Here is a 22,604-nt window from a genome sequence, read left to right on the forward strand (position 1 = left end):
AATGGACAGAAATTCTTTTTTGGCTCCACCAAATCAAACAGAGTCTTTCAATTTAAAATCTCGAATGTATCTTCAGCTCTGCGATCAGTGCAAGCAATACACTCTCAAACAGAAGTGCCCACGCTGCGGCGGACAAACACGTTCCGCTCATCCAGCTCGTTTCTCACCAGAAGATAAGAATTCTGCAGAACGTATCCAGACAAAGGCTAAATTCAACCTCCTTCCATACCAGCAACCAGATATCGAATACTAAAATAAAATTTGTTTATAATTGGCATAGAAACTTACGAAATTTCAACTAAAAAATAAAATTTTGTTTTAATATTCTCTATTTTTATAAACAAAACAAAAATTGTATAATACATGATAAAATGCAACTATTATCTAAATGATCTTGATCAAATAAGAAAAATAAAAAATTGGAGAAATATGATCAAGATTCGTATGTGTTTCGGTAATATTTTGTGTCTGTGTTTGCATGACTGAGATAAAACAAGTCTTCTACTGATGTTTGAACAAAAATATTTTTGGAATTATTTTTGATCGTCATCTAAAGCTTTCTATTCTATTTAGATGTTTATAAAGTGGTTCATGACCTTAAATTTTACATATCTCTCTCAGGAATCAAGAATGAACCTGGAATTGATTCAAGCTTCATATTTTCGACAACTTTGATTACATCCTGGTAAGTCTTATTGAGTTCTCCGGTTGTTGGATATACTTTGACAAAATTTGACAATTGAATTGCTTTTTCTTTTGAACTTTTGATTAATTCTTTGAGTTCTGGGTTGTTCATGAGATATGTTCTCCATGTTTCGTTACTCCAACCCAGTTTTCTGTAATCTAGAGCAGATTGAAGAGATTCAAAAGGAGCGGCGATAGCTATTGCATCTTTTATCATTCCAACCTTCATTCTACGCTCTGGTCCTCTATGATATTCTAGATTTGGCCGATAATTTACTTCGATAACATGAGGATGAAGATTTGTATCAAGAAGTATATCAAAACCAAAGATCTGAAAGCATCTTGATACAATAGAAGGCTTAAGATAGCTTTTCACGCCAGTCTTCATGTACTTAAGTCCAGAAATTATGGTTAATGTAACAACATTATCGATTTCTTCCCATAATTTATTAATATCTGCATTAAATTCGTTCTTTAAGCGCTCAAACGTATCTGAAATTAACCTAGATATGTCTTGAAACCCATCAAATTCTGGGTTTTGTTTATTCAGCGTAACATTTGTGATTTGTGAGTAAACCGAAGATTGATCTGTCTCATCTGAGCAAAATCTTGATAACCCATTTCGGTATACATAGATTTCTAATGGATCAATACTAGCAACCAAAGCGTAAACCCTTAGATCGAACTTCTTTTTATCTAGGATGAATGATTCAAGGTACTGTTGAGCTACTGCAAGGTTGTTATCTGGTGGATAATCGCATCCTGGCTTGAGAATTGTAATTCCGTTTCCTAAGGATCCGCCATCTGGTTTAATGATCCACGTACAATTCTTACTCTGTTTTGCACGTAAAAATGCTGATTGTTTATATGGTAAAATGAATGATTTTGGATAAAATGAATAAAGATTTGGAAAATGTGTAGATATTTGCTGTATGCATCTAGTAAGAGATGATTTTCTACATAAAACATTCGAAAATGGTATTCTATTGATTGTTTGCCAAAGGTTTAAGAAAGTATACCAATCTACATCGTTAATTGAATCAGTCCATATTAAAACAGCAAGATTATTTACTTCTCTACCCTGTATTCCAAGCTCTTGCATAGCTTCTTTGACTGATTTAAATAATACAGTGCTATAACAAACTGAAATAGCACTCAAAATTTTATAATTTTGTTTTGGAGCAGATAAATCTATTCAAAAACGTAAACAAATCTGTAAGCATCTCTAAATGATAACGTGGGATCACTGCAATGTATTATTCCAAGCATATCACATGGCTAGAAGGCTCAATATCATGATTTTATCTAAAAAACAGATTCAAATCTGATTTGATATTGTAATAATGAATAATTATATGAGTGAATAAGTATCAAAAGTCAAAGACTTAAAATTAAAAACAAAATCCTGAAATTTACATACATCAACACCAAGCGAGATTTTTTGTGCAAAAATATCATGTCTGTAATGATTGCTAGCTAGTTTAATATGAAATTTTCTAATATTAAATGTATCACGTCATTATTTTAGGATTGATCTCGTTTTTTGACGAAAATTAGAATTTACATGTTCTTGATGACTTATTTCTTGCATAAAAAATCTTGGATTGATTTTTTAGATTTACATTTATTCAAATTTAAATTAGACAAAAATGGGTGTTCCAGGCTTCTATAGATGGGTCACTCAACGTTACCCTCTTGTAAGAAGGAGGATGAATGATCCAGCGAGGCCAAAAATTGATTATTTTTATATAGATTTCAATTGTATTATTTATAATGCGCTTAGGTCAATTAGTATGTCTTCTGGAGGAACAATACTACAATTATTTAACGAAGTATGCCGATATTTAGATGTTTTAGTACAAGTCATTAAGCCACAAATTGTTTTATTCATTTCAGTTGATGGTCCAGCTCCATTTGCCAAATGCACTCAGCAAAGATCTCGTAGATTTGTTGCAGCACGTGATAGTGTTGGTGCTGCATTCAATACAACAGCAATTTCCGTTGGTACAACTTTTATGGAAGATTTACATCAACATTTACTCGAATACTTCAAGAGAAAAGTAAATTCCGATAGAGCTTGGTCTACTCCTCAGTTAATTTACAGCTCACATCGTACTCCTGGCGAAGGAGAACATAAATTCTTCAATTACATTCGTGAAATTCGAAAAACCGCCGATTACGATCCAAACTCAACACACTGTATCTACTCACCCGACGCAGATCTTATTTTCTTAGCTTTACAATCCAAAGAAAAATATATTTATATTATGAGAGAATGGGATGCCTGGGTTGGTCCCAATGAGAATGTAGGCAACGGAAAACTCGCGAAACTCAAGACAGGAGCCGATGATTTTGAGTTATTACATTTACCAATATTAAAAGAGTATCTTTCCTACGATTTCCCTGGTATTCCTTTATCCAACCTTGTTGATGATTTCGCCGGTTTCTCTTTCTTGATCGGAAACGACTTCATTCCTCATTTCCCTGATGTAATCATTCAACACGGCGACTTTGACCAAGTTGTCATTGCTTATCAGAAGTCACTGCTCGAGACGAAGCAGTATTTGATCGTTGACGGCAAGTTTAATAAGCCTGCCCTTCAGATTTTCCTTCGTTCTGTTGTTCATCAACTCAAGAACAAATCTAAGAAACAAGAAAAGGCAGAACAAGACAAACAGATGCAAAATTACTTGAAAACAGCACGAACATACATCAGTGAAAAGTATCCAGAGGAAACAAAGAGAGATCCAGAATTTGAGAAGAAACTATCATTTTCAGTTCTTGACTCATTCGACTGGGTTCTTGAATATTACACAGAAGGCTGTCCTTCATGGACTTGGTGTTTCCAATACTTTTACGCACCACCTCTCATCATCGTTTCAGAGTATGTTCTTGAACACTCTTCACATTTCGAACTATCTCGACCACCACTTCCATTCGAACAACTTTTGTGCATTTTACCACCACAATCAGCAAACCTTCTTCCATCAGCACTTTCATCATTAATGTTCAGTCCATCACCTATCTCATCATACTACCCTACATCATTCAGTATCGATTTGAACGGTCGTGCCGTTGAACACGAAGGTGTTGTTTTAATTCCATTTGTTGATGTTGAGAAAGTTCGAGAACTTGTTTCTTCCAATCTTTCCAAACTTGGACCAAACGAAACCGAGCGAAACACTATTATTCCATCATATATCATTTCATCTGAAGGTGAAGTTCCCTTTGATGTCACATTTCCACGACCAAAATCAACTAAGTCATATTGTATTCCACCCGGCTTACCACTCTTCAGCAATCCTCCTATGCCTATGAGTATCATTCGCACAGTTGTTCCTGTCAACATCTTCCAACGTCCAAGTCAAGGCGAATCATTGCTTATTTCCGTTGATTGTAGCCGCTACGAAGAATTTCCACCCATGGGCCTTTCTGATTTCGAAGATCCAGGTGAAGTCCTTGGTAAAGTTGTTCTTGTCAACTGGCCATTCTTACGTCCCTGTTTAGTTTGTCAAGTTGGTGACTGTGCCGGTGCATTATCTATCAGCAAAGATGGATCCATCTGCGCGATTCCATCACTTAGTACAGAGTTTTGTAACATGATCTACAAGTACAAGAAAGATTACGCACTTGATGTTAAACAGTGCAAAGTCATTCTTGGTGTTCGTTTACTTTGTATCTCTAATTCGGGTGAGACTCGCTTCACATTCGCCAACGAAATCACATATGTTCCATTTGAACTTTGTGTTCCAGTTTCTAAGACTAACACATTGGAACGATTTTTCACAACACAGAACATTGAATCACTTCGAGAAGGTATGAAAGTTGTTGTTACTTGTGGTGAATACTCAGGAAATGTCGGTGTTATTCAACAGATCAAAGGCGACGGAGTCGATGTTAAAATTTTTAAACGTATCTATCCAACAAGTATGAAACAAGAATTTGAAGGAAGTCGTGATAACTGGGTTAGCTACGACAGTGTTCTTCAAGAATTTGGTGTTGATCCTAGTCTTTTCCACGCCGCACTCAGTTCTCTTCCAGTTTCACGTGAAAAAGATTTGAATGTTGCATTGACTCTTTTCTACGACGACAAATTTTTAGAAGGATTTGTTAATTATAGTGGTAAGACATTGCAACTTTCTAAAGAAGCTAAATTCATCATCGCTGAGTATTTCAAACGATCGGGTAAACTTTTAGATTTTTTGCGAAATTACGATGATTCACGCGAATTAAAATTTGTTGACAAAACAGATCTTTTCGATGGATCTCCGAGTGAAGTTGACCGAAAGACACGAGAACTTGTCCAGTGGATCCGCGAAGTCAGTAAGACATCGAAATTCTACTTAGTTGACAACAAATACATGACAATCGAACAGAGTACATTAGAGAGTTTGGAGCGTCTTCTTATTGGTTCACGTATTGAAGATGAAGAAATATGCGAAGTTACAATACCTATTAGTTCTATTTTGTCACGTGGTATGCAGAAAAGCGAAAACCAATCAGCAGCTATTTCTAACCGTGTTATTTGTATTTCCGAATGTGGTTCTACTCCATTCGGCACATTTGGTAGTATTGTTGGTCTTGACCGCAAGAAGCGTGAAGCATTTGTTTTGTCGGACGAGGTTCTTGAGTTCGGCACTAACATGCGTAAGCGTCTTACCACTCTTCGAGGTTTTGTTGAGAAAATTGATGATTTGTGGATTATTCAATAAATTTTTATTTATAAATTACTTCAAACTTATTTCACAACTATAAACAACATTGTTTTTAAGGCTTCTCTCAGACCAAACAGCTGAAAAGTCATTTGAATTCATATTTTCTCTCCAGTGAATTGTTTTCTATTTGATTTATTCATTTGAATTGATATTTTTAAAGGAGGACTTAAGGGTGCACTTACACCCCTATGACATGGCTTTCAATTTAGATGTTTAAGGTTAATTTTCAATGACGCTTCAAGCCAGGAGTAGGTGCCAAAAGTGCTTACTCTTAAACAACCGTCGGATTTCCGGGTGAAATCGTGACACACTTTCGTCTTTCGTAGGCAGTGGTGGTTGTTACAAAAGGTAACTTCGAATGTAGCGTGAAATCTGCAAAAAAAATTCTGAAATTTGAATGGAGAACACAAAAATTGAATAGTTTACGTCAATAAAAAAGAGAAAAATGAAGTCAATGTGTCTCGAACCTAGGACTTAGAGCAGCAATCCCACTGTTTATCAAATTACACTACATGCATCTCTCACCTCAGTGAATGAGATCAACTATATGATAACTTTTTCCCCATTATATTCTTGTGGAAAAGTGACAAATAGCAACTTTGACCCTCTCTCTTCAAGCCAGTTGTCAAAAATTTGAATCAAAGTCAGAAGGGCGTAAGTGCAGCCTTAAAAATAAACCCGAAAATATTGTCGCATCTGTTTTAGATAGATACTCAATCCTCAAATGTGAAAACCGAAATAAAAGAATATTTACAGAATGATATTGATATTCTTCTATATTTACTCTAAACTCTGTTTCATTTTATGCGACCATTATTGTGCGTGATCAAGGTCAATGAATACTCAAATTGAATATGTTTTTATTAAGATATGATAGAAACCAGAAAAACAATGAAGAATAGTTTATTTTTTCGTTTGTAGTTAACTTTGATTTCTTCTTTGATTTCTGTCTTTGTTTCTTCTTTTGTTTTTTCTGGAAATTCAAGTTCGACTTCTGCAAAACATAAACCAGTAGATCCATATGTACCAGGTTTCGAAATGTCGAAATAACATCCTTTAACTATAGTCTGAATGAAATTTGTCATGAATTTGAAATAAAGTCAGATGAACGTATGTGCACCATTAAATATATTTTAAAACTCCAGATATTTTTCTGATGCGCTGAAACAGAAAAAAAATTGAAATATCATGGAAAAAAATTAACTATCTATTCTCTTTGAAGTTCATCTTAAAGTTGAATTAGAAATTAAACACGAAGAAGAAACTAATTTTGTTTTCAAAGGGAACAAAATAGCACTTATGTCATCACATTTTCACAAAAATACAACTTAAACCCATTAATTGGAATGCTTTCGAAAGTTATAGTAAAGACAAAATTATTTATTCTATATTAGACATGGAAAGATTGTGAAAAGAAAAGGAAAATATATTTGGCACATTGAATTTTCTGTGCATTTTTTTAGAGAAACTATTGTGATCCTTATTGCACCTCTATTATTATTTCCAATTCCTCGGATTGAGGTCTCTGATTTGAAGAAAAGAGGCATAGTGTTATTTCCTTGTATCATTACAGGATTTATGAATTTTATTCCTGAATAATGAATTGAGGAATTTATTGGGCTTGGATTTTCATTTAATGAGCTATTCAATGCAATACAACCATCATATCCCGAAATAAAGGAGCTTCCCCCTCCACCAGCACCTGCCCTATCAACAGATCCGCCGCTGAAATATCCATTTCCTCCGATTCCTCCCATATCATCAGAGTTATAATTTACATAAGAAACTCCGAACGATCCTTGATATCCAATCAATGTTCTAAAATTTGGGGCTGAGCTTCCACCAGATCTCTGTGTACCACCCCCAGAAATCGAATTTGGGCATGGTTCATAATTCAAACTGCAGTTGGAGAAGCCTTTTCCTCCTTCAAGGCCTCCTCCATTTCCCCCAATGGAATTATGCCACTCTGAGCCCCCACCACCGCCCGCAATTAGAATACGCGAGCGTAGGGAAATAGGATCTGACCAATCAAAGGTTTTACTTGCGTTCAATCTCACGTCGGAGGAACCACCCCCGATAGCAAAGAAATAATTTCCTTTCGAAGTGTAACTAAACATGGAATTAAAAAATGAAATTGATCCAATATATAAATAGAGAGTCAATGGGTTTTTTACTTTTAGGACGCCTGAAGAATAGCCTCCCAGGCCAGGAATCGAATCTCCTGCTTGATGATGTTGGAATGAACCAACAGATCCCCATGCTTCGATAAGATAAGTGCCGCTACTCAAGTCAACTGTGTATGGTGTGCAGTCATATATACTATCATTACATGGATAACCAAATGTATACTGGTTTTCGGTTTCAGTGACATTTAATGATCCAATTGATTCTTTGGAGAGTTTGTATTTGATTGCCATGTAGAGAAGTCATATACTTAAAGAAAATTGTTTAAATCTATATTTGCAAATATGATTTTATGTTAAATTTGAAATAGATAAAAAAGAATTTTGGATTCTAGTGTTGCGGTAATATGGCCGATATAGCCTTTGAAGTCTGTAAATGCATAGATGTTTAAAATTTTGATAAATGTGATCCTAGAGCGTTGGTTTAACTGAATTCAAAATTCTTTGATCAGTGGTAATTTGTCAAAAAACGGGTGAAAAAATTTTTTTCAAAAATTAGAATTACTTACTTTTAATGCTGCTGAAACAAAATTTAAATGTAATGATATTTAAATTTTTGACAGCTTTTGTAGCAAAAATTTTCAAAAAATAGGAATTGAATGTACCATAAATTAGTTATTATAATTGCTCAGATGGATGTTGTTATTTGATTTTTTGACAATTGTTCGGACACATGTAGTAAATTTTAAAAAATTCTTCCATTGTTGACGTTAACAAATATTGATTTAATTAAAAACAAGACTCTAATATATTAGATCCACAAAATCTAGGATCTATTCAATTTTTGGGCAAGAGATATTGATTTTCTATATCTCTAAGAAAACTCACCAGAACTTTGGGAGTGGCTGTGTTGAGAGTTCCGATTTTGGAATTGAAACTTGGACTTCTTTTTTAATGATTGGGATATTAGTTTTGTTTCGAAGTTTTCTATTGGCCTGTCTAATCATCTCTTTTTCAATGTGGATCTTATGGAGGTCACAAAGTCTATCCATTTCATTTCTAAAACTGTTATCAGCTGTTCTAAGTGCATTCATTTGAATGTTTGAATTGATAAAATTGTTTTTATTCATTAGTTCATCTAAAACATTTTTATTGGAAAAATAGTAGGATATGTTGTTTGTCACATAAATGCAGGCATCACTCTGAATTTCATATTCCTTGAATTTCATGTTTCTCACGAGAAGTCTACCATTATATATATAAGATGGAATAAATTTGTCACTTTTGCAAACCAAATCTAATATACTAATAGATGAGTTTTTTGTTACTACGACTGTTTTAACTTGGTGAGATTGATTGTAGAGGTATAATATCATCTTTGATTGTGAGTCAAACTCCGACATAGTCTGATAAGAGACAAGCATTGGAAATGATGAAAAAAAGTGATTGATTTAAAACCTCTCAATTTTATTTTTCCGGATATTTTTTTTAACACCAATGGAAAAGGAAAACTAATAAAATATGGATATGACTAATGAAATATAAGCAAAAAAAGGCAAAGCACATTTAACTCTCATTCAATATTTTTTCCATAACTTTTGCCACAAAACAATTATTTAAGAACTTTACATGACATTTCCATCAGAATGAAAAAACACCACCAATACTGCCACGCATTGGTAAATTTCCATTGTGGTATTTAAAAATCATAATGTATATCAACTACTTAATGGCATATTCTATGATTATCAACATAACAATTTGTCAAAAAACATAGGAACAAATTGGATAAAATCTATAATTTCCATTATTTAAGAAATATGAAATTTATGATCTCTTTTCGCTAGATTCTTGCTGGAATGTTTACATTTCAAGTTTTTTGATCGATAATATTGATATCTGAATCAAAATTTTTTTCAAACATTTAAAAATCATCGTTCGAATATGATTTATTGTATTCCTGGTAGTTGGCTATTCTATCTGTATTGTTTTTGATTCACGAAAAAAACATCCAATAAAAAAGTGTTTGGCCCTTTTTGTAAAAATGTTTGTTTTTCTTACCCTTTCTCACCTTGTTTCATGCTGGAGCACGGTGGATGTTGACAGACTCCTTCAGTTTAGTCCAAATGTATCAGACTCTACATCATTTGGCTCGACAAGAGCTTCATTTGATTCTGCATTAGGAGATTTTAACTCAAAGCCAGATTCCAATCAAGCAGTTATCGTAGATCTCGAAAAAATTACATTAGATGAACTTAAAAAGCATCTAAATGTTTCCTCACCTATCATTATTCAAGTTCCAGAAAAACAAATTGACACAAGTGAACTTGAAAAGCTTTTACTCAAGTCAGGACATAAATCACCAATTTACTTTGCTTATGGCAATCAAAAAATCCCAACAAACTACACATATGTCAAAACTATTGAAAATCCATCCAACTCAGGACTGAAGAAAGTCAAATTACAGAACGTTGTTGCAACAATGAACTCATCAAAGACATTTGATCGTCAGAGAATTGCAATAATTTCCGCTCCATTTGATTCATTCTCTGTTGTTCCATCAGCAAACATTGGTGCTAACCGCAATGGCATTGCTCTTGCAGCTTTCCTCGAATCCATGCGTCTTGTTTCTAAATTCCCTGTTACAAATAATTGGGTTTTGATGTTTGCCCTCGTAGATGGCCAATACTGTGCTATGGAAGGTCTCGAGCACTTCATCAACTCAATCTCCACACCACATGGCTTTTCTGTTGAGTTTGCTCTCTCATTAGAAAACATCGCTTCAAAGACACTCAAAGGACACTTTGCAACAAAGCTAAAGCGTGATTCAGCCTTTACAAAGTTCATGTACTGCCTTAAAGATGCTCTTAATACAACAGGAATCCCATTTGAATGCGATCTTTCAGAAGAAAAGCACGGCCAACTCGTTTACGGATCTCACCTTCTTAGTGCCATCTCCATTACAGCTCCAGAAGAGGAAGATGACCTTGCTCATATCACAGATTTCAAATCTGACGATGAACGCGCTAACGATATCGCATGGGCTGTATCAGAAGCTCTTCTCAGAATGATGTACAATACAGATAACTCAGCCGTTATGGTCGAACGCCGCTCAGTTAACGCAATTTACTGGACAAAGGTCGCAATGCAGCCAAGAATGGTCCATGTCAGAGATCCAAAGTATGTAGATACAATTGCTCAGTGGATGTCCAAGTTTGGCCAGGTAAAGATCGACCGTTGGACAACAACAAATTGTCCAAAATTGTACTCAGCAACAAAGTCAAAGATTGTTTTGTATAACCGTACTCCAGCTTCAGTTACACTTACCATCATCATTGGAACTATTATTTATGGCATTATTGTTCTCCTCGCTGTTGGCCGCCAAAAACTTCAGAAATTCTTCAATTAAAATACATAAAGTTACACATCTTGCTATACAGGCACATCTTTAGCCAGATTTATTTTATGTACAATGATAATATAAACACAAATAAAAATTATTTTCTTAACTCTTCAAAATTTTTACATATTATTGCAAGAAAGTGCCTTAAGTTAATATAGGTGTTATCCTTTTTAAAGATTTTTATATCAAAATAAGTCAATAATTTAAATACCAAAATAAATAATAATGACAGCCGATCAAACTCTATGGATTTTCAAGGTCTCGGAGGAAAAAGAAAAGATGGATAAATATATAAGCTTTTTATTTTAACATTTAATAAAGATCTCAAATTAATCATGGACGAGAAACTCAAAAGATTGTGCTTTTGAGATATACAAATAATGATTATTACTTTACTATACTATAAAAAATGATCTATTGAGCACAATACTGTAGAGAATCTTCGGCGGTCTTTCTAACGCGCTTCTTATATTCATCGATATCATTCTTGTATATCTTTGCAGCCTCTATATTCATTGGCGATTCTGGATTTGGATCTGAAAGCATGGATAGAACAGAGATAATAATGGATTCAACAGTATGAATTGGGAGCCATCTCTCTGATTTGTCTTCGTATTCGTATTGATCTTTGCCCGGTGGGTGAAGAATGGAAATGCAAACTTCGCCTGTGTTTTTGATATTTGGATGGAACATGGGGCAAATGAATTTCATTGTAGGTGGATTATTTGGATAGTCATCTGGAAAATTGAGTACTGCTGGGTAATAGCCTCCTTCATATGGTGTTCCTGCCGGACCAAATACTGTAACTCTCCATTTAAAGACATCGTTATCAATTAAACCAGCAGAGAACATGTTGGTTGAGTTGTGTGAGATTTCCTTGAACTGTCTGGCGAGAATTAACTGGGCGCTCGCTCTTGAACCGGTCATCAAACAATTAAATGAATTCGAACATCCCGCCAAAAAGGGGTAAAAAATTTACCGGGCCTCTCAATTTTGGGAGGAAGGTCTAATTTCTTTACATAATTGACCGGTCAAAGTTTTCGTTATTTTTCGGATATTCTGAGTATATATCGAAATTCAGTCATTATTTATTGATAACTATTGAAATACAAAGATTTTTTATCGATTTGTAATATTGGATTATGGATGAAATATCAGTATTAATCAAAAAATTATGAAGTAAATTTTAAAATTTAATTGCGTTGACCTCAAGATAAAGAAGCAGCAGTAGATCGTGTGCACCGCCTCGAGTTACTCTATCACATGTAATCGTTAATCAATCATAAATTCTTCCTAATACTGCATTTGACAAAATATAAAGGAAACTAAAACTTACAGAAGAAGATAAGCAATATCTATCACTTTACTGCTTCAAGCCTAAGATACTATTACATATTATTTATGGTAATAAGTTGTTTACGAGTAAAATTTTGCTGAGATATGAAAATTATGAAAAAATATCAGAATCGTAGAACATACTCAACTTATGCTATTTACTTATACCATTATTTCTTTGATCTGCTGGTAAATTTATGAGTTATATGTGATTTTTCCATTAAATCTCGATACATCGTCACTTTTTCCAAAAAAAACGTGTATTTTTTTCAAAAATAAAGAAATGAGTATAACAACTAAAACATCGAGAAATTTTACTTTTGCACAACACACAACAGATGAAAATGTTGGTCCTGGACTTTATGACCCTAAATATACTCATTATAGGTATAAAGCACCAATACCTTTCGGATCTACAACAAGAAGAGAGTTATTTCCTAATCTAGAAAAGGAATCAAATCCTGCTCCCGGAATGTATGATCCGAATATACCAATTTTGACCGGTTCTGCTTTTGCAAAAATCTCTAAATCAGATAGAAAATATTTTGAAGACGAGAAAAAGAATCCTGGACCAGGAGCATATACAATAGATGCTGATTGGACAAGAGGCGTTCATAAAAATCCAAAGGCTGACATTCCAGAAAACGTAAATACAAGAGTTCCTTTCGATGATGACATTGTCAAAGCAGATTTACCAGGTCCTGGCGCATACACAGCGCAAGAGGCGAAATCCTATAGTATCCAAGGCTCTTTTTCATACAGTAGAGCACCACAGCGTGAACCAGTTGTTGATAATGGCATTCCAGGCCCAGGACAATACAATATCGATAGGAAAATTAAGATCTCTGACAAGCCATCACCATTCTTTAGAGCGAAAGATAAACGAGATATCTTTGGCGATCAAGTTGTTTACGATAGCTACATGTTAGAGCACAAAGCATGGCCAGCAGCCAAAATGACAAAAGGCCCATTTGGTGGAAATACGAAGAGGACTATTCCTTATATTACAGATAACGGAATTCCTGGTCCTGGAAAGTATATGTTACCAGATGGAATGGTTAAGAAGAAAGTATCGAAACGTGGTGATTTCGGTATTGACAGACAACCGTATAGTGGCTATCCAGTCAATGTTCCTGGCCCTGGCTATTACGAAACAAGCAAATCTACAATTGTTCATACTGGAGGCGTAATTCCAAAAGCAACAAAGCGCGAAATATGGCAAAGACAATACGGACCTGCTCCAGGTGATTACGATATTACATTTAATTCCCAAATCGAACAACTCGAAAAAAGAAGAATTCCAAATCCAGACTTCAAATCTAGCATTGATCGTGACTGCCTCGTTAATAAGGAACCTAACCCAGGCCCAGCTGCTTACGGAGTTAGAAATGCTACTTCATCCCTCGGAATTAAATTTGGAAAAGGAAAAAGATTCGGAAAAGACGATACAGATGTTCCAGCACCTGATACATATACACTTCCTTCGGCTAAAAGACCTTCAGCTTCTGTTAGTCGTTCTGTTCGATTTAGGGATTCTAAAAGCATTACTCCAGGTCCTGGTGAATATGGTGTTGTTCAATGTGAAATGTACAAGCCATCATTCAACAAAACACTCGATCAAAAATTCCCATCTTCTGAAATTCAACCAGATTTTTAATTTTTGTTATTATATTAAACTGTTTTTTGTATGTTTTTGTTCTCAACTTAAAGCTTTTTACTTCGTTACTTCATAATAATCATATAAAATCTAAAATTCTTCGATAAAATTAAATTTTAAAAAGAATCTAAACAGTCTAACTCAATATATCTATTATTTTCCTATCGTTATTAGCTATATATTGATTCATTTTAGTTAAATCATCAAATCAAAAAATTCAAAATAAATTATTAGAGAAGTTAGGTTCGATTGAAAAGGAAAATAGAGAACTGGAGGTGCATTAATAGGATTAAAGAAGTTTCATTAAATCCAAATAAATTCACGAGCTATCGTCCAATAGTGCTTTGACAATCGAATGTCGATTATAGAGAAGCTCATAAATTCGAAAGATAAAATTCCAGAGATAAAGAGCTTATGGGATCTCAATTGCGTTGAAGCAATCCCTCCGCTGATTTATCTTTCATTAACAGATAATGACGATGTTAAACATGCAGCAACAAGCCTTTTATATAAAATAGCTTCAACTGCACAGAAGTCTGTAGCTTCAACACGTGCTATGCCTTATCCAATTGTTAAAGATCAAGAATTAACAAAGCGTCAAATCGTGAAGCAACCAAAATCATTAGCCGTTCCAGGTAAATCAATCACATTTGCATTCCATGTGTTTGCTATGTCTTTTTCTACTCTTGACAAGCAATATATGACTGAATTTTTATCATTACTCGAGAAAATCCTTTCAATTCCAGACTACAACTTCCAGCCTAGATTCTACTTAGATGTTCTCATCATACTTCCATTGTATTTTGAAACAGATAACGAACAAAACGCTAAAAAGTTGATGCAGAGGATTCTTGCTGACGCAGAAAAGAATGAAATGATGGATGTTGTCATTGCCATTAATTCTCTTTTAGAATTGTTTTAATATGTTATATATATTCAATAAATAATCCTTCAATTGATATTCTTTCTATGTAAACTTATATTAAATATTATAAATTTATTATAAAATTCTTTCAGTTCATCATTTTTACGAAAAAAATTTGAAAAAAATATCGACTTGAAAATATCATTTAATCCGCTTAATAACATATCACTCACCTGCTATATAAATGAAAACACTCTTCAAACTATCTTCAACATAGATAATTATTTGAAGAAATTGATAAATCACAGAAAAAAGTATTGATATATAAGAGGATCGGATCTTATATTGTCTGGCCAGATGAAATGATTATGTTGATTAGCTTACACAACATTATTACTGAAGAAGCATGTTTCACTTTTTTATTAACGGCTGCGAGTATAAAAAAAAATAAGCAAAAATGTCATCAAAACTTCGTCTTCCAATGGAAAAAAAGTACCCACCAAAGCTAACTCAGGAACAGCTTCGTGAGCGTACTAATCAAGAACTCAAAAAATACGGAGTTGAGAATCATTTACAAGCAAAAATTAATTATCAAACTTGTGAAGCAATAGTACAAGCTGATAATAAGATTTTCGATTCTATCAAGCCACATCCACGTCAATGCCATAAAACTCTTGCTTGGAAAATTGCATTAGAATTCATCTACGATTTCATGAAACAAAATAAGCTTACAGAATCATACAAGACAGCACATCTCGAAATGTCACAAGTTGGCGATCCTAAATCTACAGGATTTTTCGCACAACACGATAGAGAAATTTATTTTGAGAAATTATTACAGACAGCGAACGAAAACGGCAGAAAAACATTTGACGATCGCCTCAATGAGTTCAGAAAAGAGCAAGCTCTTGTTCCTCCTCCTGAATTATCTCTTGATCCGATCACATCTCCTTCCACCATCCCAACTGTGCGTGGAGGAGCTCCCAAAGCCAATGTATCTCATGGATCTGCTGTTAAATCGCGTGGATTGGAGCCAAGCAGTCCAAGATCAACAAAAGAAAGCAAGAGCGTTAACTCATCTAAAGGATTCCACTTCTCTTACACAAATCCAACAGGAGAACCAAACACAGCTACGAAATCCATACAAATGGGTGAAGAAGCTGCAAAAGTTTATAATAATCAAGAAGAAAGCCAAAGCTATACATATGCATCTAATGATGAAAAGCCTCCGTCACCTTCACCTAAAAAGCCAGAAGAAAATTCTGTTCATGATGAATCTGGAAACGATTCTTACGTATATACAGTCAGTGATCCTGAATCACCTAAGAAATCAGCATCACCAAAGGCATCTTCTCCAAAGAAGGAAGAATACTCATATTCATACACTCCAGAAGACAATAATAAGCCAGAAACTCCAGAAAAACCACAAACACCACCAAAACAAGAATCTCCAAAGCAGGAAGAATATTCTTACTCATATACACCAGAGCAGCAACCTGTTTCTCCTCAGAAACAGCCAGAAGCCAAAGAACAAGAAGAATATTCTGAATATTCCGACGAAGATCTTGAATCCAAGGACAATCAGCAACCACCACCTAAGAAACATGAGTACACATTCACAGAAAGCGTTGATTCCAAAGAAAGAAACCAACAAAATAATAATGATCAAAAAGAAGAATATACATACACTTATTCAGACGAAGAACCTCCTAAACCAGCCCCAGTCGAGCAGAAGAAGCCAGAATCAGCTGATTATTCCTATTCTGTTTCAATTGATGAAAAACCAAAGGAACAACCACAAAATAACGCCGACTATTCATATACATATTCGGAAGATGAGCCAGTTGTCAAGCCAGGAACACCTCAACAGGCTCAAAAACCGAAATCTGATACTTATACCTACGAAGAATTCGATGACGGAACTCCGAAGAAGAATGATGACTATTCATATAGCGATATAGACACAGCTGAAAAGAAAGATGATAAGGAACAGAAGGATGAAGCAGTTTATACGTACGAATACAGTGATGAACCCCCAGCTCCGGCTGCAAAGCCTGCAGCTCAGCAGCCTGCAAATAATGACTATGAATATACTTACTCCGATGAGAAAATTGATAGTACTTATGATGAATAAGTTATTATTTACAAAATTTATGTTATTTTTAAATTATATTCGACTTCAAGAATAAAAACTCTTAATATGTTTAAAGCCAATTAGATTCATATAAATATTTTAGTAATTCTTTGAATAAAATAAAATTTTTTTGTAATCAAAATAGATTATGACAATTAACAGTTAAGCATGACAATTAAAATTTTAAAAAATTGCTATGTTAATAGATAACAATTGAATTTATTTGATATTGGTGATATATTATTTAAAATTACGTAATTTATATGAATTTTCTAGGTGTAAACAATAGAATATATAAAATTATTTAAAATAGCTTATATTTATTTTTGTAAAAATTCCAAAAATATTTTAAAATCATAATTTTTGAAGAAATTTTCTAGATTTTTTAATTCATTTTTTCAAAAACAAAAAAATTTTGGAAAAAATGTTGAAATAAAACAAAAAAGAAACGCAATATTCAGTGACACAATCACGATTTTTATGGTATTTACTAAAAAATTTAAGAATTTTATTCAATTTTTTTATTTAATGTGTGCGGAAATACTCAACAAGTTCTGAGATCTTAACTGGTGTTTCTCTAACCATGACTGTATCATCTTCTGTCTTGTTGGAAACGAAAACAGTGCGTTTAAGGCAAGATAATTTGGTTGTGTCGGATTTAGCTCCAAAGTTTGCTTTTGGTCTGTTATCAACGACAACAGAAGTAATTCCGTAAGCCTTTGTATTCTCTGCGAGTGCATTATTGAGTTTATCTTCAGTCTTCAAGATATTGATGACGTAAACACCATCAAGAAGATGGTTCTGTATCATAACGTAAGCTAAATCGATCAAGCGGATGGTTAATTTGAATAATGGTGGTCTTGACTGGTTTTGAGCCGTTTCCGAGGACTTCTGCTGGGAATGCTGTGCAACGAGCGACTTTAGCGATCATTACACCCTTAACTACTGTTGGGTTAAGTGCAATATCAGTGTATACGATATTCTTTGCCAATTTCTGTGTATCTCTTGGAATATTGTAGTTGGTATAGTGATAACCGACCTTATTGGCACCTGTTACACCGCAGTGGACTGTTCTGTAGCTCTCATCGCAAATAGCAATTGCTTCTCCAGCGCGTTTCATGCCAACGATGCACACAAATCCTGGTACTAACCCATGTTTGTCGAGTAATTCTTGTGGAGCGAGCTCAAGTGGTGTTGAAGAGTCAACAAAACCAAGGAAATGACGTAATTTGTCTTCAGAAACATCTAAGTCGCCTCTGATGTTGAAGAAGACGTGCTTTCCGTTGTACTGGTACATGACGGCCTTGATGAGCTGATTTGTTGGCAATTTTGCTGAGGTTCTCTGTCAAAGCGGCAGAGTGATGCACGCTGCATCTTTAGGACGATTTTGTCCTTAATGTATACTGACTGCTCTTGAACTTGCTTGCAAATTTGCTTTTCTTAGTTCTTTATATATGTCTGACAAATTTCCAGACAATTCGGATTTTTTTACTTTGCTCAATTGAATTTGTGAGGTTATTCACTTGGTTGGATATTTAATTTCCCTTATGGTTTGTTAACCAAACTATCATGGAGTTACCCATTTATACTCAATATTTTAAGTAATTGTAATTAAGATTTCCTGGAATTCGACAGATAACTATATGGAATACTAAGTACATTGACTATAAATAAATAAAAGTTAAAGAAAAGTAAGGTTTATCTATATTTTCTCTATAATTTTTATTTATGCTTTCCACAAACAGGGCAATCTGGGCTTCTATCTCTCATTCTGAATGTTCTGAACTTGAGTCTATCAATATCGATCGTAAATAGCTCCTTCACGAGGATATGACCAACTCCAGTGATAATAGCAATTGCCTGCTGAGCCTGGAAGGTTCCTGTAATTGTGCATATGCCTGGGACGACTGGTGGTGGACCCTCAAGTGGTGTTGGCTTTTCTGGGTGTATGCAATTGAAACATGGACAATTTGGATCCTTTTCATGGTAACAGAAGACAGAAACTTGTCCATTGAGGCCTGTAATTGATCCGTAAACAAATGGAACAGAGTGTTTAGCGCATGCAGCATTGACAGCGATCCTTACATCGAAATTATCAGTGCAGTCCATAACAACGATTGGTTTGTATTCTTCGATAAGCTTACTTGCAGCAGCTTCATCAATATGTATGTTAATTGGTGTAACCTTAGAGAGTTGAAGCAATGGATTTGCAGTAGCTGCTTCAACTTTCAACTTTCCAACGTCTTCTCTGTTGTAAAGGATTTGTCTATGTATGTTAGACATGGCAACAGTATCCTTATCAACAATAACTAAGTGGCCAACGCCGGATCTTGATAAAACTAATGAAACTGTGCTTCCTAAGCCACCACAGCCAATCATAAGGACTGTTGATGCGGCAAGCTTCTCTTGACCCTCTCTGGTGTAGACTTTTAATTGTCTATTGTAGAGTTCATCAACGGGATCCATTTCTGAAAAGATTTTGGCAAAAATTTTAACAATACATCAATTAATTTTGAATGAAAATATTACGATTATGCTTAATATTCAATGTTAACAATATCTATCTGAAAAACTCATGTGTGTTCAATAAATGTACGCCCAAATCACTGACAGTAAAGCCGTAATCAGTAAAACTAGGGTTTACAATTCCGATTTGCTTCTAATTTTGGGGATAGAGTTATTAGATGATTCTAAAACAAATGGCTGATATTTTTTTCGAATCTGTTGGGCGACCAAAGGAAAGATAAATTTTGGAATAAGCTTTTCCTCCGATTTTACTTTTCCACCGGCAAAGACGCAACTATATATAAAATAAAAAAGTTTTAAGATTAGAATCAATAAATTAGAATAAAAATATTAGGATCTGGTTTTGGCAGGCAATCACTGGTTTTCTGGCCACATATAATCTGTGAGTTCGCTCCGCATTATTTCGAAGTTTCCTTCATTTTTATGTGTTTTATGGTATCCAAAGGCAACAAATTGAATGATCTTATCATTTGTTTCATATTGTGCGTTTAATTTGGTCAGCATTTGGGTAATATTATTAACTGATTGCTCAAGTGAATCAAGTTTACTAAGTTTTTGATTCATTGTCGTTTGGTCATCTTTAATTTGATTAACTGATGTCTCAAGTGCTCCAAGTTTTTGATTCATTGTCGTTTGGTCATCTTTAATTTGATTAACTGATGTCTCAAGTGCTCCAAGTTTTTGATTCATTGTCGTTTGGTCATCTTTAATTTGATTAACTGATGTCTCAAGTGCTCCAAGTTTTTGATTCATTGTCGTTTGGTCATCTTTAATTTGATTAACTGATGTCTCAAGTGCTCCAAGTTTTTGATTCATTGTCGTTTGGTCATCTTTAATTTGATTAACTGATGTCTCAAGTGCTCCAAGTTTTTGATTCATTGTCGTTTGGTCATCTTTAATTTGATTAACTGATGTCTCAAGTGCTCCAAGTTTTTGATTCATTGTCGTTTGGTCATCTTTAATTTGATTAACTGATTGCTCAAGTGAATCAAGTTTTTGATTCATTTTCTGAAGCCTAGATTCCATTTGCGAATCCATGATAACAATACGACGGTGTAGCATTATGCTGTCCATATTCTTCCTTAAACGGGCAATGGAGTAGCAAGCAGCATAGAATATGCAATGGATTCCATTGGAAATCCAACAATTTTTATCCAAATCAATTGCTTGATTAAATGTGAGATTGCTGTGTGCAAAGAAGGTTTGATAGTTAGCTTCAGTGAATGTAGGAAGCTCAACACCCTTTGCTTCAAAAATGGGCCTGATTTTCGCAATTATGGAATTAGCTAAACCGGAGATAGATTTCATTTCAGAATTTTTGGGTGTATCTTCTTGATCATTCAGAGATTTATTTTCAGGCTTCATTTCAAGGGCGATAATTTCAATCTTCTGTTGATCATTGGGCATGGTATCGTTAAATTCTTGTAATTTTGATATGCATAATTTCAATGCATCTGAAACGGAAGCAACATTTGTGACTCGATCTAAGAAAAAGACAATAGGTTTGGTGCTACCTGCCTTTACTATAAGATCATGTCCTTTGATTGGACTTGCTCCATTTTTCTCGGGATAATGATGATAATCAGATTGATTCTTATTTTTCTTTGCTCCACTATGCTTATCTCCTATTGCTGAATCATCTGTTGTGGAAATTAAATCTTTTTGTAAATCATTCTGGATTAATGGAGCAGGAGCATTAACAGATGCTGAACCTTCATTTGAATGCAAAATAGGTGAACCAGGATCCAAGTTGGGGACTGTTTTCTTTAAATTAGATTTCTTTGGGTTTGAACTCATTGAGCTGGTTTGAACCTTAGGGGTCTTGGACATACTTTTATTAGATTTGCCTTTCTTTTGTTGTGCTAACATTAGTTGATGGTAATTAGCTGTTTAGTTTTCTGAGATGATGGTTTGAATTGATAGCGGCTTGCTGAAGCACTGTTTCATATTAAGTTCTGTCAAAATGTAAGCTATTGAATTTTTTGAGAGGGAAATAATCATCGAGGAAGTAAAAAGTGACGCTTTAGGAAATATTATTAGAAATATGATAATAAATATATTTGGAAAAAATATGTTTTTTCAAAAATTGAAATGTTCATAGAATATTTTGAAATATGTAGGGAATTGAATTCGGTAATATATGATAAACAGGATTTTTAAATTTCAAGGAAAAATAGCTTTTGTGAATACTTTTGAGAACTCTTCTCAAAGATCATGATTCAAATATATTAAGGAGCCAAAATATTAGAGATGAGTTCACAATCAAAATTTTCTCACTTTTCTTCCAAATTGACATCCTTACTCACCACTTTCAAGTTTTTCATACATATATCCTACCCATTCATTTGGAATACGAGGTCTCGAGTTTTCGTTCATTTTTTTTACTTTACAAAACTGTTTATTTTTCAGAATTTTTAAATTTGAAAAAATCCATTCTATATCTGATAAATAATATATTATTTTTCAATCAAAATATTTTGATTATCATCTCAAAAGTGTTCTCAAAACCTAGTTTTTCTTATTTTGGATAATCTTAATAGTTATATTATTATAAACTAATTGAACACCATATGTTTTTGTATACTTTTACAAAAAAATTGATAGATTTGTGATACTTTCCCCGACGATAGAATTGAATAGCTTACATTTTGACAGAACTTAATATGGAACAGAAGCTTGATTCATATATTTAAAATCAACACTTGTTTACTAGATCATTTAATATAATATCCTAAAACATGTGCAAATACTTATTGAAAGATGTTGTAATAAGTTCGTCTGTTTAGATTTTTTTTGAGTCATCGTCTTGTTTTCAGAAAAGCTATTCGAAATTTAAATCTGTAAAAAAGAAAACTATTAGTTAAATAACAAGAGTTGAAGATGGAAAATTTAAAAATTGAAAAGTTTTCTATAATTTCAAAGGTAACTAAACTCCTTTCGCCGATCCGATTTGCTCCATATTTAAAATATAGCTTGCATATGTAGAAGAAAAGCTAATTTTGAAGTACGCCCGAAATCCACCAACAGGATTTCGAGCTACTAAAAAGGTACTTTTAAATGTGATTTTTTTTATAAAAAATTAAATTTATTTTAAGATCAGACTAAAAACTAATTTTATGGAAAATCTATATCGACAAATTTATTACTTATTGGGTATATAGA

At 33.9% G+C, this 22,604-nt stretch overlaps 13 protein-coding genes across 13 annotated transcripts, besides 5 other annotated features; 6 read left to right on the forward strand and 7 right to left on the reverse strand.

The window, feature by feature from the left end:
• Nucleotide 1: 1 nt before the first annotated feature.
• TVAGG3_0178260 (nucleolar RNA-binding protein, NOP10p family) lies at nt 2-253 on the forward strand (the record flags this gene model as incomplete). The annotated part of the gene is made up of 1 exon (XM_001317721.1): nt 2-253. The coding sequence occupies one exon, from the start codon at nt 2-4 to the stop codon at nt 251-253; it is 252 nt and encodes an 83-aa protein (XP_001317756.1).
• A 63-nt stretch (nt 254-316) lies between these two features.
• On the reverse strand, nt 317-1,837 carry TVAGG3_0178270 (positive regulation of cilium movement; the record flags this gene model as incomplete). The annotated part of the gene is made up of 1 exon (XM_001317722.1): nt 605-1,786. The coding sequence occupies one exon, from the start codon at nt 1,784-1,786 to the stop codon at nt 605-607; it is 1,182 nt and encodes a 393-aa protein (XP_001317757.1).
• A 484-nt stretch (nt 1,838-2,321) lies between these two features.
• On the forward strand, nt 2,322-5,426 carry TVAGG3_0178280 (5'->3' exoribonuclease family; the record flags this gene model as incomplete). Its single annotated transcript, XM_001317723.1, has 1 exon — nt 2,334-5,396. The coding sequence occupies one exon, from the start codon at nt 2,334-2,336 to the stop codon at nt 5,394-5,396; it is 3,063 nt and encodes a 1,020-aa protein (XP_001317758.1).
• Nucleotides 5,427-6,784: 1,358 nt separating this feature from the next.
• Nucleotides 6,785-8,026, reverse strand: TVAGG3_0178290 (glycine-rich protein family; the record flags this gene model as incomplete). Its single annotated transcript, XM_001317724.2, has 1 exon — nt 6,785-7,816. The coding sequence occupies one exon, from the start codon at nt 7,814-7,816 to the stop codon at nt 6,785-6,787; it is 1,032 nt and encodes a 343-aa protein (XP_001317759.1).
• A 177-nt stretch (nt 8,027-8,203) lies between these two features.
• Nucleotides 8,204-9,011, reverse strand: TVAGG3_0178300 (uncharacterized protein; the record flags this gene model as incomplete). Its single annotated transcript, XM_001317725.2, has 1 exon — nt 8,407-8,925. The coding sequence occupies one exon, from the start codon at nt 8,923-8,925 to the stop codon at nt 8,407-8,409; it is 519 nt and encodes a 172-aa protein (XP_001317760.1).
• A 553-nt stretch (nt 9,012-9,564) lies between these two features.
• On the forward strand, nt 9,565-11,031 carry TVAGG3_0178310 (nicalin family; the record flags this gene model as incomplete). The annotated part of the gene is made up of 1 exon (XM_001317726.2): nt 9,567-10,931. The coding sequence occupies one exon, from the start codon at nt 9,567-9,569 to the stop codon at nt 10,929-10,931; it is 1,365 nt and encodes a 454-aa protein (XP_001317761.1).
• A 178-nt stretch (nt 11,032-11,209) lies between these two features.
• Nucleotides 11,210-11,852, reverse strand: TVAGG3_0178320 (protein polyubiquitination; the record flags this gene model as incomplete). Its single annotated transcript, XM_001317727.2, has 1 exon — nt 11,340-11,852. One exon carries the CDS (start codon nt 11,850-11,852, stop codon nt 11,340-11,342), a length of 513 nt encoding a protein of 170 aa, XP_001317762.1.
• A 691-nt stretch (nt 11,853-12,543) lies between these two features.
• Nucleotides 12,544-13,923, forward strand: TVAGG3_0178330 (O(6)-methylguanine-induced apoptosis 2 family; the record flags this gene model as incomplete). The annotated part of the gene is made up of 1 exon (XM_001317728.1): nt 12,544-13,917. One exon carries the CDS (start codon nt 12,544-12,546, stop codon nt 13,915-13,917), a length of 1,374 nt encoding a protein of 457 aa, XP_001317763.1.
• A 339-nt stretch (nt 13,924-14,262) lies between these two features.
• Nucleotides 14,263-14,877, forward strand: TVAGG3_0178340 (uncharacterized protein; the record flags this gene model as incomplete). The annotated part of the gene is made up of 1 exon (XM_001317729.1): nt 14,273-14,839. The coding sequence occupies one exon, from the start codon at nt 14,273-14,275 to the stop codon at nt 14,837-14,839; it is 567 nt and encodes a 188-aa protein (XP_001317764.1).
• A 337-nt stretch (nt 14,878-15,214) lies between these two features.
• On the forward strand, nt 15,215-16,996 carry TVAGG3_0178350 (uncharacterized protein; the record flags this gene model as incomplete). Its single annotated transcript, XM_001317730.1, has 1 exon — nt 15,240-16,916. The coding sequence occupies one exon, from the start codon at nt 15,240-15,242 to the stop codon at nt 16,914-16,916; it is 1,677 nt and encodes a 558-aa protein (XP_001317765.1).
• A 707-nt stretch (nt 16,997-17,703) lies between these two features.
• On the reverse strand, nt 17,704-18,347 carry TVAGG3_0178360 (proline--tRNA ligase family; the record flags this gene model as incomplete). Its single annotated transcript, XM_001317731.2, has 1 exon — nt 17,704-18,213. The coding sequence occupies one exon, from the start codon at nt 18,211-18,213 to the stop codon at nt 17,704-17,706; it is 510 nt and encodes a 169-aa protein (XP_001317766.1).
• A 284-nt stretch (nt 18,348-18,631) lies between these two features.
• Nucleotides 18,632-19,387, reverse strand: TVAGG3_0178370 (thiosulfate sulfurtransferase protein; the record flags this gene model as incomplete). Its single annotated transcript, XM_001317732.1, has 1 exon — nt 18,639-19,382. The coding sequence occupies one exon, from the start codon at nt 19,380-19,382 to the stop codon at nt 18,639-18,641; it is 744 nt and encodes a 247-aa protein (XP_001317767.1).
• A 409-nt stretch (nt 19,388-19,796) lies between these two features.
• TVAGG3_0178380 (tropomyosin family) lies at nt 19,797-21,272 on the reverse strand (the record flags this gene model as incomplete). Its single annotated transcript, XM_001317733.2, has 1 exon — nt 19,797-21,272. The coding sequence occupies one exon, from the start codon at nt 21,270-21,272 to the stop codon at nt 19,797-19,799; it is 1,476 nt and encodes a 491-aa protein (XP_001317768.1).
• A 109-nt stretch (nt 21,273-21,381) lies between these two features.
• Nucleotides 21,382-21,422: a mobile genetic element.
• Nucleotides 21,382-21,422: a terminal%2Cinverted (terminal inverted repeat of ISTv3 transposon ID:TVAGG3_0178390).
• A 650-nt stretch (nt 21,423-22,072) lies between these two features.
• Nucleotides 22,073-22,113: a mobile genetic element.
• Nucleotides 22,073-22,113: a terminal%2Cinverted (terminal inverted repeat of ISTv3 transposon ID:TVAGG3_0178400).
• Nucleotides 22,114-22,360: 247 nt separating this feature from the next.
• Nucleotides 22,361-22,604: part of a mobile genetic element that runs on past the window's edge.

The sequence above is a fragment of the Trichomonas vaginalis genome, chromosome IV (assembly GCF_026262505.1).
Source record: "Trichomonas vaginalis G3 chromosome IV, whole genome shotgun sequence".
Lineage (NCBI taxonomy): Eukaryota > Parabasalia > Trichomonadida > Trichomonadidae > Trichomonas > Trichomonas vaginalis.